The 13,182-nt window shown below is 41.0% G+C and overlaps 1 protein-coding gene across 3 annotated transcripts in view; it reads right to left on the bottom strand.

Moving 5' to 3' along the window:
• celsr2 (cadherin, EGF LAG seven-pass G-type receptor 2) overlaps nt 1-13,182 on the bottom strand; it is a 53,966-nt gene that overhangs the window by 22,725 nt on the left and 18,059 nt on the right. For all 3 annotated transcript variants that reach the window (XM_029501582.1, XM_029501583.1, XM_029501585.1), the window contains exons 2-3: nt 11,047-11,754; nt 3,480-3,702 (exon numbers count right to left, since the gene is read on the bottom strand). In XM_029501582.1, the coding sequence (XP_029357442.1) occupies nt 3,480-3,702; nt 11,047-11,754 (931 nt within the window). The remainder of the gene's footprint in view (nt 1-3,479; nt 3,703-11,046; nt 11,755-13,182) is intronic.

The following is a 13,182-nucleotide window of genomic DNA, read 5'->3' as shown; positions in this document are numbered from 1 at the left end:
TGGAGGAAATGGGTCACTAAGATATGTGGAAGTGTGTTGGAAAAAAAAAATCCAGGACTAACTACTGGATTTATTCATTATCCATCCCACAGGGGACCTACAATGAGCCTCCTGTGCACATCTGCCAACTGTACGGCATGTATGACTAACAAGCATCTGTACTTTCTGGTCACTTGCTCTGTTAACATGCAGCTTCTTTTTTTCCTCAAAGGAGGTGATGAGCACTGTTTCAATCACAATCTGGCTGTGAAACATTGAAAACCACAGTTTTGGTTTGTCTTCCTTTCCCTGGACCACATGGGAGCAGCAACCACCGTCATACCGGCCTTTTTTTTTTTAGATGAAGAGCGTCATTCCTATATCCAAATACCTATACATGTGCTCAGATTACATGCAGCTGCCATGGCCCCTACTGCTTTGAGTCTTCAGGGTTTGAGGCTATATTGTATACTGTGCTATTTGTGCAGTATCCTGAGCTGGAGCGGAGCCAGGGGGCACAGCACTGCTGACCTGCTTACTGAGAAAAACAATAATCACGACCTCAGAGGAAAAGAAGGATCCGGATGCTGCAACTGATAATAATGTAACTGCAGAGATGGAGCACAGACAGAGCAGCGAGACAGCTACTATACATCCAGTAAAAAATACTCCAAGGCCAACTATCATTATGATCCAGAGTCTATTCTCTTCAGTGGCTTCTAGTCTTTGACATATCGATTTAAAAGGCTGCTTCACATTGCCCCCCGAGCCCTCTGAACTATGAGAGTAATCAGCTGGAACTAAACACTGAGTCAACTGGCATCACTGCATGTCACATTAGGCACCCATCAGTAAAAATAACAACCAGTCTGCCCTTATGTAGGGGACCATGTCACGCGATCCTACTGTATCATGCTGCAATGCATATGATGTGTGCAGTGGAGGGAAAAATGAAGCCCCGTATTGATTTTACAACCTGTAAATGTCAAATAAGGCTAAAATCTCACTATTAGTGCTGAAGCATTTTTAAAAATACTAAAAACAACTCAATGAGTCCTGGATGGATTATGTAGACAAAGCTGTGGTAACCATTCAATTTGTCCAGTATTTTGTGATGAAATTCCTGCAAAACAAATAACACCAGCATCTTCCAGCATCTTCCATGCTGTTCAAGGCCAGGTAGAAAATTTTACGATTTTAAAATTTGGCATTTAAACTATCAGGATGTAAAAAAGGCCTACAGAAATATCATATAGTTTAAGAAATACTGTCATCTTTATCTGTTCAGAGGTGTTAATCACATGAGCTATATTCTAGCTGTGGGTCACTGTGCTTTTCCTGTGGAATCGCAGCCTTAATCGTAGAGCTCTGGAGCCAAAGCTGCCATAGAAAGAGACTTCAAATTAGCTGTCTAAGTGAACAGATCCACATCCTGAGCTCTTCATCATAACAGAAGTTCTTTCTGGTGGGAAACCTGATCGGCGCAGGTTCAGGTAACAGAGTCACTTATTGACCTCACCAGTCTCAAGCTCTCAGTATCAGCACCTTTTACACAACAGCTACTTCACAGCTTCTGTGGCCTCCCAGTCACATGTAGACTGCTTTACAAACTGGTTTGAGCAGTTCTCCATCAAAAAACAGTCATCTGAGCACAGCTTAAAGAAGGGCCGAGTCCTTAAAGCTCACAATGGGGATATTATTTCCACTGGCGGCCATTATGAGTGTCAACCCCTGCCAAGTCCGTCTAAGGTGTCATGAACTACAATAACTAAAGCAAAATGGCAGAACACATTCCCTGTGATACCATTCGAGTGGGGATATTTGTTGTCACTTGTTGTGACAGATATCAAACACAACGGACGGCTTTAATCATTGATTAAATTTCATCACGACATGGATTCATTCAGATTGGTGGCCCTGCTGTCTTTGTATGAAGTCAGTATTCACAACTCATCTGCTCATATTCACAGCCCCCCGCCACGTTTCCCCACCAAATGATCAACCATACAGACTAAAAGCTTCAGCTTCAGTTTCAACTTCAACCTGCTGTTCCTACACCAACTCCATGGCTCTAACACTCAAAGGACCGTCAAATGCAAGGCAAATCGTGTGCGCATATATAAAAAGAAACAAAGAAATTAGAAACCAAGAGGTAAAACTAGATTTATAATTATGTTCAGCTATTTAACGAGCTAAAAGGAAAACAAAAATGAGAGTTTGCAAAAACCGTCACCTTTAACTATCTTGTCTGCTTAAAAAACAAAGAGGAAATCTGCATAGCATCTGAGATGGCATTTTGTTTGTGCTCTGCAGAAAAGAGAAGAAACTGTGGGCTCAAATCTGTGCTAATTTTGCTTAATGCTAATTATGGCATGAGGCAACACCTCCGGCTCTCAGAGAAAGTGCTAGCGTTAGCAATGACATATCTGTTTGCATTTCATATGTCATTTAAATTAAGTGGTTAAAATTAAGTTGTCTATACTCGTCCTGCCACCTTTATGGCAGTTTTTTTTTTTTAAGTTGGGCATTTTAGAAAATAATTACTTACTTATTCACTTTCTTGCCAAGATTAGAGGAGAATATCAAAAGCACTGTCATGACTAAATGGTAAATATGAAGCTGAAGCCAGAAGCCCATTACTTTGGCATAAGCACTGGAATCAAGGGGAAATTTCTCCTTTTGTCTATACTCATAAATCAAATGCTTTACTGCCGTATCACAGTGTACAACTAGTAAGATTTTCTATCTTATATAAATGAATATAAACCAAATAATCCAGGCCAGGGAGAGAACAGCCCCTGTGTCTGTGCTCTTCACTAGTTTAATGTTTATATAACACATCAAAAAAAAGTGTAAAAGCAAAAACTCATAGTTTTATGTAATAAACAAAGCAAAATAGAGACATTTTTTGTATTCCCTACAGTGTTGTAGTAACAGAGGGAACATGAACTGAAAATTAAACACAAAGCAAATATCAAACATCTAGGGAGAAGAACATACAAAAACAGACAGTAGCATTAAAAGGGAAGCTAGCATTTAGACAGTGATTAATGCAACTCCCACATGACAGAAATGTCATAACATGCACACGCATTGGATCCACACTCATCTAAAGACGGCCTTCAACCCGTTTAGGGAGACTGTGCTGGAATAGACCACAGCCAGAGTAACCAGTAACCAGTGAAGGATTAACATCCATGTTCAAGAAATCCCCTATCCTTCCCCCTTTAGAAAACAAGCTGCTTTTCATTGGTCTTGCACACAGCACACACTATATTTTAGCAGTTTTCTGTATTTTTAGCACAGGTGCTAAACTATAAAGTGGCTCTCCAGAAGATAGCTGTTGTTCTGAGATCCCATTATGGCTATTAAACACCATTACAGTTACATAAATGTGAGGAGGGAGAGAGCAGGTTAGTGAATTCAGAGTTGGGATGTGGGGGTGGATGAATCAGATGTAGGTGAGCTGCAGCTGGTTGCATGGAGGCGGAGGTGCTTACGTGAGAGAGAGGGTGAAATGGAAGCGCTGGCGGAGGCCCTTGAAGGTCAGGAAGGAGTGCGGGGGGAAGTTACGTGTGGTCATCTCACAGTAGGGCTTCTCGTAGCCGCCCAGTGGACACTCGCACTTAAACCCACCAACCAGCAGGTTGACGCAGGAACCGCCATTCTTACAGACTCCTGGAGCACAGCGGCCGGAGCGGGAGGACAGCTCACAGTGCTCCCCTGGGCACAGGGGGAAGGGTGGAGGAGAAAGGTGGAGAGAAATGAGGATTAATATTGTTTGTGACAAGCGGCATCACCTCTGTCATCCCTGAGGCTTCCACCTCAGAGACTCACGCTGCCATACACTTTCTTTCCTTCGCTGAGCTTTTCCTATACGTGCCATTATAGAGTGCAACATTGTCCACCTCATATCAGTGAATCTGAAATATACAGCTGCAGTGATTCAAGCGTACAGAACGTGATGAAAAATAAATAGCGATTGTGTTGACAAACTGCGTCCCACTTTAAATGATGAACACAGTTTCGTCTGCAACGGCTTTTCAGTTTCAATCTTTTCTGTCTCTTCGATGTGATAACCAGCAGGACGCCAGCTCCTCCCTCTGGGAGCATGGCTCCAGTTTGGGATGCATTCATATTCAATGGGAAAACATGATGGCTCAAAGCAGTGAGCTGGAAGTGTTTATGCATTCAGAATCAAGCAAATAAAAAAAAGATTGCAGTTTGCACAGACAGTGTTGGTTCATGGTGGTTATTTTCAGCGTTTTCATGCCTCACAGATACTTGTAAGGTTTGAGATTTTTGTGGCCATTTGCTTTGCTTGTATTGGATGGTAAAAATCCCTTAATAAATACACGCCGAAGGTGCTGTATGTATGTTTTTGATCAAAAACTGTTTATAATACCGATGACAAACAAAAACCTGATATCTTAGAGGGAGGTTTGTGAAAGCTGAGAACTGCTTTCCGACACTTTGTAGACTGAACAAGTCATTGCTTACATAGAAAGTAATTAGAGTTATCACTGATAAAGGAACCATTTGTTGCAGCCCTAACATCAAGCTGAGCCAGGTGGACTGAGACACGGGCCGCTGAGGTCACATCAGACCAACAAAGCAAAATCGCACTACACTGTACTGACTGACTGACTAAATAACAGTGAAACAGTGCTGCAGTCCAGCTCACATATGGTTTGTCTGGATCCTCAGGGGTGGGAGGCTATGGCAGTTGCTCAGGCGAGACTGCTCGCTTTCCCATGCGTGAGCTGGAATTTGTGCCAAAGCTACACAACCAGGCAGCAGTGTGGAAGACTGTGTGCAGCACTACTGTAATACTGGAGCACACAGACCCAACATCTTCATCCAACACTACTGACACACAGACCTTTTATCCACTCCGTGTCTATTATTCAGTCTTTTCACAGTCCACTGAAAGCAAGTTTCTTTGTTTTAATGCTGCTGTCTAGTTACCTCTATTTAGTCAAAGTAAAATCAAGACATGCTGGGGGGTAAAAAAGTGGCTGGGAATAAGATGCCAAATTACAACACGTGGCTTATGAAGTTTTTCAGTTGTTACTTTCGGTGGGTGAATAATTAATTCATGCTTTTGAGTTTAGACGGTTGCCTGGTTGTAGGTCCATGTTTACCTGGTTTATGTCCCGTGCCAAGAAACCGTGTTTCATCTGTTTAGGCAGACGCTAAATTCACACGAGAAAACTCTTCCAATGAACTTCTGACCTCTCACTTTAAGGCGAGCAGAACAAAGCCTCTTGTTAATGATTTGCTGGCATTGCTGCAGGCCAGCTCATTGTTAGTTAGGGAGACCCTAAACCTTTTTTATTGATTTCATCAACGGTTGCTTTCACTAGTTTCATATTGAATTACAACTGATTTGTACCAATAAATTCTATTTAAAACCTTAATAACACCATTAGGGGCAGCTTCGTACATTCACCTTATTCTAGAGTGGTAGAAAAAGTTATGACATGTCAGGGTGCCATGTCTCTGTCACCCTGTTGCTGAAGCAACAAAATGGAGCATAATGGCCCATCCACCCTGTCAGCCCATCATGTTCTTCCTGATGCTTCCTGATGATAAACAACCAGTGCTGGCTAGCCGGCTGGAAAATAAAGCCCTTCTGTTGCAGTGCTGTCTGCCTTGTTATTAATTTAGCAAGTCGCTGTAAGAAATAAACTACTTGTGTTTCTTAAAGTTGCCGCAGTGGTCAAACACTGAATTGGCAAACAGAGTTTTATTAAACAGACATTCGTTGTTTAGGACAGAAAGGCTTTGTATAAGGGGAAAAAACACGTTACAGTTCATTTGGGTACAGATAACTGATGTAGTGTGTTCTTGTTTAGTTGATTCCCAAGGGACATCTCCACCCAATGTGGCCCTGAACAGCAGCTTTATGTTGCCAGGTAAACAGCACACCGGGGTGGGGGCAGCCTCACTAAATATCCTGATCAATAATTTAAGCACATCTCCTCCGCTCTATTTACGTAACCCTACAAGTGCATCTCAGTACGCGCACACTGCGATCCTATGTACATTCAGACACCATCTGTGCTTTTTAAAGTCCATTTCCAAATAATAAATCTATATACCCAAATGAACACACAGATAATATGTAAAATGCAGATAAGCATTTCTGTTCATAATGGGTCAGTAAATTGGTAAAAAAAATACCCAAAAATTCAGTGCACATCGCTTTACCTCAAAAACTGAATGAAAAGAAAATGCATATATTAAAGCAAATCCCGCCATGGAATATAAATCAAAATACTATTACCTCTGCCAGAGGTCTCAAAGACGACATTTTAAAAAGTCACAATTTATCTGTAAATTAATTTGCTGCAGTTTAATCACTTCTTAAGTCCATCAAAAATTAATAGCAGGAGCTTAAAAAGAAAGAGAGAGAATATGCAAAATGTGACAAATAACTGACCAGCTTCCTGAAATTCCAGCCACTGCAACAGAAAATAACACCTAAAATCCACACTAGCTCTTATTTATCTAAGGCCAGAACATAACCAGAAGCAGTGTTCGATAATAAACCTTGTAAAAGTTGGAGTGCAACTGTGACCCATCGATGGGTGTAAACATTTCCTCCAGACAAGATGTCCTCAGAGATGTTAAACCTGAACAGGTGCATCTGGGCTGCTTGGTAACAGAAGAGCCTCATCTGTCCCTCCTGAGTAAAACAGAGCAGGTGGATCCCTCCAAAACACCAATATCATCAAACCTAGAGAAGCTGAGCAGGATCCACATCACCCACAGCTATAGCTCACTTTGCTCAGACAAGTACACTTCCTGGGAAGAGCAGGAGGTCAGTGTGAGGACAGTCAAAGACCTTCAGATGAAGCAACCGAGACTCAGGATTACCAGGGTGAATACTGAGATTAAGTCATCAATAACACAATACACACATGACCTAAAAGTGTATCTGTGACTGAACCATAAGATCTCTTCATAGGTCTGAGGACAGCACCAAAGGCACCCAAGCATCTCCACAGACATGTTGGCAAAACAGCTGTGGAGATAGAACTGTTGGTTTGTCTAGCTGTCACATGATCCAAAATTTTTAGGCTGATCCTAAAATGCCCCCTTAATTACAAGACTTAATTGCCATAAAATTTGGTGCAGATTCACACAATAATTTGCTGGCCAGCCAGGTTGGCTCAGAGCGACTTGTCCCTTTCCAAAGTGAAGTAACTGTTACCTTCAGTCTGTCCTGAAGAACCACTTAGTGGGTGTTTTTTTTCACCTTTTGATTTATAAATGTAATGATTGCTGAGGTTCTTGGCAAGACAGGGAAGTAAGCAACTGTAAATGTTAATGGCGGTGACATGGCCTTGATAAAACTAACAAATGTCTCCTTTGGTTTATGACCAGAGGATCGGACCAAACAAATACGTTAGCATTTAGCTCAAATCGCTACTGTGCCAAAGTACACAAACCAGCATGGCTTCTTGTTGCATTCAAGTTTGGTTGTAAAACAGTTCAACAGCAATAAAGGCATTGAACTGAATTGACTATATCTTTGACATTACCAGGATAGGCTCTATCTTTATCGACGTTGTTCCAAATTTGAAAAATAAGATGAGAATTCATTTTGAAGAGCATCTGCAGAGAGAGCTCTGAAGAGCCCATTTATTTATCTGGCATGCAAATGCTGTCATTTCATTTACACACGGTCTGACATTTCCTTTCATTTTCATACATGTCTCTCAGAGGCAAAATCTTGTGGCTTTCAGCACTTGGCAGGTGTTCATTTCTAACATTGGCACGAGGTGATTTGAAAATGGGAGTGTGAACATTCACCAGTTTTTGTTCCAAAAGCATTTATCCACAAACTAAAAACCCACAAATGCATTTGCAAACACTGAATGAATAAAGGAAAAACAACCGAACTACACCTATAACTTTAATATCAGAGGGACAAGGCTGGCAGCTCGACATGTTTCAGCCATTTTCATGCGGGCAGTCTTTGAAAAGGTGAATGTTACACCTGCTGTATAAGAGACTCAGAGTAGGATAACATCTTGTTCACAGTCGACAGAATGACTCAGCTGAGCCAAATCACTCACACTCGCTCCTTCTGAGAAATTGCAAAGTTGATGGCTGTTATATATTTTTTTTTATTTTCTTTCCCTCTACCATCTGGCAACGCCTACGGTCCAACAGTTGCCCAACACACACACATTCATCTACGGACCATTAACACGTAAATGCCACAGATTGTTCATCCAAATTTATTACATGCATAGCACTTAGCTGCCCACCTGAAATGCATGAACCGAGCAATTTTACACACACTCTCACACATTCAGCCGCACCACTTTGCAGAGATTGATGAACTCAACACTCACTGAAGCAGAAGAGTGAGAGTTTTGGATCACAGACAAAATAAAATCTGCCAGAACAATCCCGATCAAACAGCCTATGTGATTTGAACATCTTAAATCATCAACTACAGTCACATTCACTCTCTGATTTCTGTTCGAGTCCTGCTCGCTAGCTCTAAGAGCACCTGGGTCCAAACCCCCCAAAGATGGAGTTTCATGTATTTGACTGTGGCTGATGCTGCTTTCAGTACACGTGAACAGAAATATGCTCATTTCACCCACTCACATTCATTCTCCCTGTCTGCTGATTCTTCACATTACAGGCAGCTGGAGTTCAGCTCCAACACCTACAGCTGTTAACAAGAATATATAAGTGCCACTCAACCTGGACTCGGTGTGACTGAGCCCACACACCCAACACTATTTTAGGCTTTAATAGGTGAAAAAACTCTTTAATAATGGGAGTGATGCCATTACTGTAATAATATAGTATTACAAACACAACGCAAATGGCTCCTGTTTCTGTGCTACAGACTAGATTTGTGTTTTTAATGGACGAATGATTTTTCATCTCAATTCAGATTTTCTAAATTTTATCTATTAACTGTCAAAGGCCAAAGCTAGTGAGGACCTGCCCATAAAGGAGTACTTACAACTTAGGACTGAATATTAGTAATTATAAGTAATATCATATCAACAATAACAAAAAAATAAATTAAATGACACAAATACATACTCGCTTAAAATTTTCTAAGGTGTAAATCATAAAAAATATATCATTGTGCACAAAGGTTATAATGCTTCTGATTGAACTATGAGTATTCTGCAGCTGGTAGCTGGACTGTGTTTTTGTTATTTAGCTTACACACATTATAAATGGTATCAGCATCACATAGAATCGGTTTTAGCTAGACGCACTGAGAAAAAGACAGCATCAAAAAACACATTAAATGTGCTTTTTACAAGAGCGTGTAATCGTTTTAAATAAACAAAGACATTTTATGTGTTCGCTGGGAATTAAGCTTTTGCCAACAACTACTACTATGCATTTAATATAATATATGTTATGTTTGTTTATTATATTTATTTACTTACAAGCAATTCTTGACCTTCCATAGAAAAATACAGAACCGGTGAAGCCCAAAATACATACAAACTGTATGTAGTTCATCAATACTAATAATGGGGCTATAAAGTAAAGTGTAACTGTGAGCACATGTAGTGAACCAACCAGCACAGTGCTTCAAAAGCAAAATGAAACCATAAATCATTAAAAAGTCAGGAATTGACCCAGTTAACCTCTCCACACAAAGATGGGACAGCTACTATAATATTCAGGATGCATAAATTAGCATTGTGAATTCTCTTTTTAACTTCTCCTTAGTCCCCTTAACCATAAACTGAGTGAGTAGACACTTTAACCCTTTGAGCATGTGAATAATTTTTGGAACAGTGTCTGAATTATTCCTGCAACTTGTTCATAATTCCACGGCCAACATGAATAAATTAATCTCCTTCATTATATCAAAAAATACTGTCCGGATTGTTGTGTGCTTTGCAGTATTCCTTTTTATTTTATTTTATCTTTACTACAGGGCATTCACAGTCAGGGTGCACTCTCCATCCGAGCTGTAGCCATTTATAATTAATAATTTCCTTCCTTAACTCCACTCTGCAACACTATTCTGGACAGAGAAACTGCTGTTTCTTGTTCTCTTCACTACAAAACACTCAACACAGAATCTCTCACTGACGATCTCTCGTCTGCAAAATAAGCATCAGTGAGGAAGCAGAGCTTGTTATATCATCGTTTTTCCTGCTCTTTGGATGTCAGCTTTGAAACACAGTCCACTTTTATGGCTCATGATATTGTGAGTGTAGGTGTAGAGAATACAAGATATTCAGTGGCCACAAAGATGTGACAAAATATAGCATATAACAAACATTTTTTCTCCTCTGGTAGGGAAACAAAAGAGAGCCAAAAAAAAAACCAAAAAAAAAAAAACAAACCAATAGGCCTGCACTTCTAAAATCGCAAACTTGTATAATGTAAACTCTTTTCAGTTTGTGTTGACTTCTGCTGACTGACAACAGCAGCAATAACTCATCACTCAGCCTCTGTCTGCCGTCAGGACAGCCCATATCTGTAAAGAGCCAGGGTCCATACAGAGAGGAGGAGGGCAGTTCATGGGACAGATGCAGACATTAAAGCTCCCATGGGATTTTTGTGAAGGAAAGAAATTAACATTTTGAAGGCTGACATGAAAACAGATTGGCAGAAAGTGTGGCCTTTCACCTTGTAGCGACACAACAGATTAACACAGACATGTTACTCTGAAATTGTGCCCGCTGCTATATCACACACCCAACTCAGCAATCGTCCAATTATAGTTTAGAAGATGGAATTAATAGATCATTTTTGGTAATCTGATGAGTTACAGCTGCTAAAATCTGCTCGATATTCTTCAAATTCAGATGACAAAATGAGCAACTGATGACAAACAAAATGAGAATCCTGCTTCTGTTTACGTGTATATTAAATGCGAGACTTACTTTTTGAAGAAACACCACAAATATTGAGCTATTGGGTAGTAAATCTGGCAACGTTATCACCATAGTAACAGTAGCTAACTGGTCAATAGGTTAATGAAGCCATGAGGTGGGACCCTAAAAAAAACTGCTTCCTGAATAATTAAAGTCTATGTTAAATGGGAGCTCTCACCTGTGTAGTCCTCAAAGCACTCACAGGTGTAGCCCCCCTCTCGGCTTCGACAGACTCCATGAGCTCCACAGGGCTTCGAATAGCAGAGGTCAATCTCTGTCTCACAGTAGTCCCCCGTGAAGCCTGTGGGACAGCGGCAGCGCAGCCCAGCAATGGGGTGGATGGGCCTGAACAGGATGGTGTCAGATGCAACAAACGGCGCCAGGCTGTCGAACTTGAGCACGGACACGCATTTCATGTAGTTCTCGCACGGCTCGCGGAGGCAGATGTTGTCATCAAAGGGAAGGACTTCCTGGGAAGAGATCTGGGCCAGAAGGCTGCGGTTCAGATACAATCTCTCCTGGAGCTCCTCAGAGCCAAAGTACTCTCCACCTCCACTCTCCGTGCTTCTGCCAGGCCGGCCGGCTGAATGGCCGAGCCCTTCGGGCCGCTGGTTACCCTCCCCAAACACGGGCACAGCCACGGACAGGCTGACGTTGAGAATGCGTGCACTGACATCCGTGTCATCTTGGATATTAAAGATCACAATGTCTTGCGGGGCGGCGGACAGGACACGTGCCACACCATCAAGAAACTGTGCAAGCAGAAGGGAGAGGAAATGCTCCTGGGAGGTGTTGGCCAGCCTCAACGTGATACTGTTGGACAGCATTTCATCGGTGATGATGGTGACTTGGAGAAGACACTGGGCGGACACCGAGTGGACACCATCTGAAAAAGACACAAGTAACAAAAAACAGGCTGTCAGTATTAGTAATGAAGGATTAGATCTGACTTCTTAGCAATATCTCCTCAAAAATGATGGTTGAAATTCGCTGTGCAATTGGTTCTTTAAGCAAACAGAAAAGTGAAAAATGAGGTTTGGGTTGTGCTGAGGTACAACAGTACCCCAAAGAAGCAACTTTGCAACAAAAACTGTTGCAATTCGCTTGACGTGTCAAACTCAGAAACCTCAAGCTTCATAATAACATCAGGTAAACAGAAGAGGAGCTGATTTTAGCTCTCACCACTTACACTGAAAGAGCATTAGGAAGTGCTTTAATAATGGGTGTGAACAGGACAAGTAATCAGAGCAGTGTTTGTTTGGGAAGCTGGCAATTATTTTAAACAGACAAAAAAAACCAACAACTTGTAAACCTGTAAGTAAACAGCTCATGAAGATGAAAGCAGCCATAAGCTCCACCAAGAGCCAGAGAGCGAACCTTAAGTTGTGCCATTTTTAAAACAAAACAAAACAAAACATTTAAAGATAAATGTGGTGATATTTTCACTCATCAACACACCAATGAAGAAACCAAAACTATTTTTACTCTGCCTTAGTTAAATTGGAATGGCCCAACATAAACTACAGTGGCTGTGTTTATTGTCATGAAGCATTGTGCCGGTGAAATAGTATGTTTCAATGTCAATGTTTGATTTTTTTTTTTTTTTTTTGCAGTTTTCGGACAACAATGCACCACTGTGATACAAAGAAGTAGCTCCACGGACAGACTTCAGTGGGTTAAATACATTCTCCTTGTTTTTTTTTTTCATGAGATTTAATATCAAATGCTATACTTTAAATTAGAGGATGTTTTCATCTCCTCCTCAAAAAGTACCATCTGATCCTGTATTCCAAGATGTGCAAATAAATTTAAGTCCTGCAAAAATCAAAGCAACTGGGATTTTAGCATTGACACACGGAGCAGCTGCAACAACAGGAGAGATGCAGGTACTTGCATGGTGGAGGATTTACGCAGCAGCTGCTACTGCAACATCAGACTCACATGTTTGCAGTAGACACACAAACCCACCGTCTAGCAGGACTTTTAGAAAAAAGAGACAGAATAAAGCATAAATGTCACTGATTGTGTACGCGAATTGAAACTTTGACCTTTTTTACAGCATATTCTTGGCTCAGATGAGCTTTTCTCATGTTTCTCATGTGCCAGAACAGATGACACATGTATTGCCAAGAGTAAAAGAGAACAAGTGCCTGTATGTTTTCATTCAATACGTTCCAAGTTTCTAATCAGCAATTTCACACCTCGATTTTTCCTTTCTTTGTCCGGAAGCAGAGATGCTTCTTCATTATAGATGCCTTAAGTCTCAAATTCAAAAGCGTTTGTCATTTCAGTACATCGCTTGGCTTTTGCCTTG

This window comes from Echeneis naucrates, chromosome 5 (assembly GCF_900963305.1).
Source record: "Echeneis naucrates chromosome 5, fEcheNa1.1, whole genome shotgun sequence".
In the NCBI taxonomy this organism is placed as follows: domain Eukaryota; kingdom Metazoa; phylum Chordata; class Actinopteri; order Carangiformes; family Echeneidae; genus Echeneis; species Echeneis naucrates.
The sequence above is the reverse complement of the archived record's forward strand: the minus strand, read 5'-3'. Positions and strand labels throughout refer to the sequence as shown.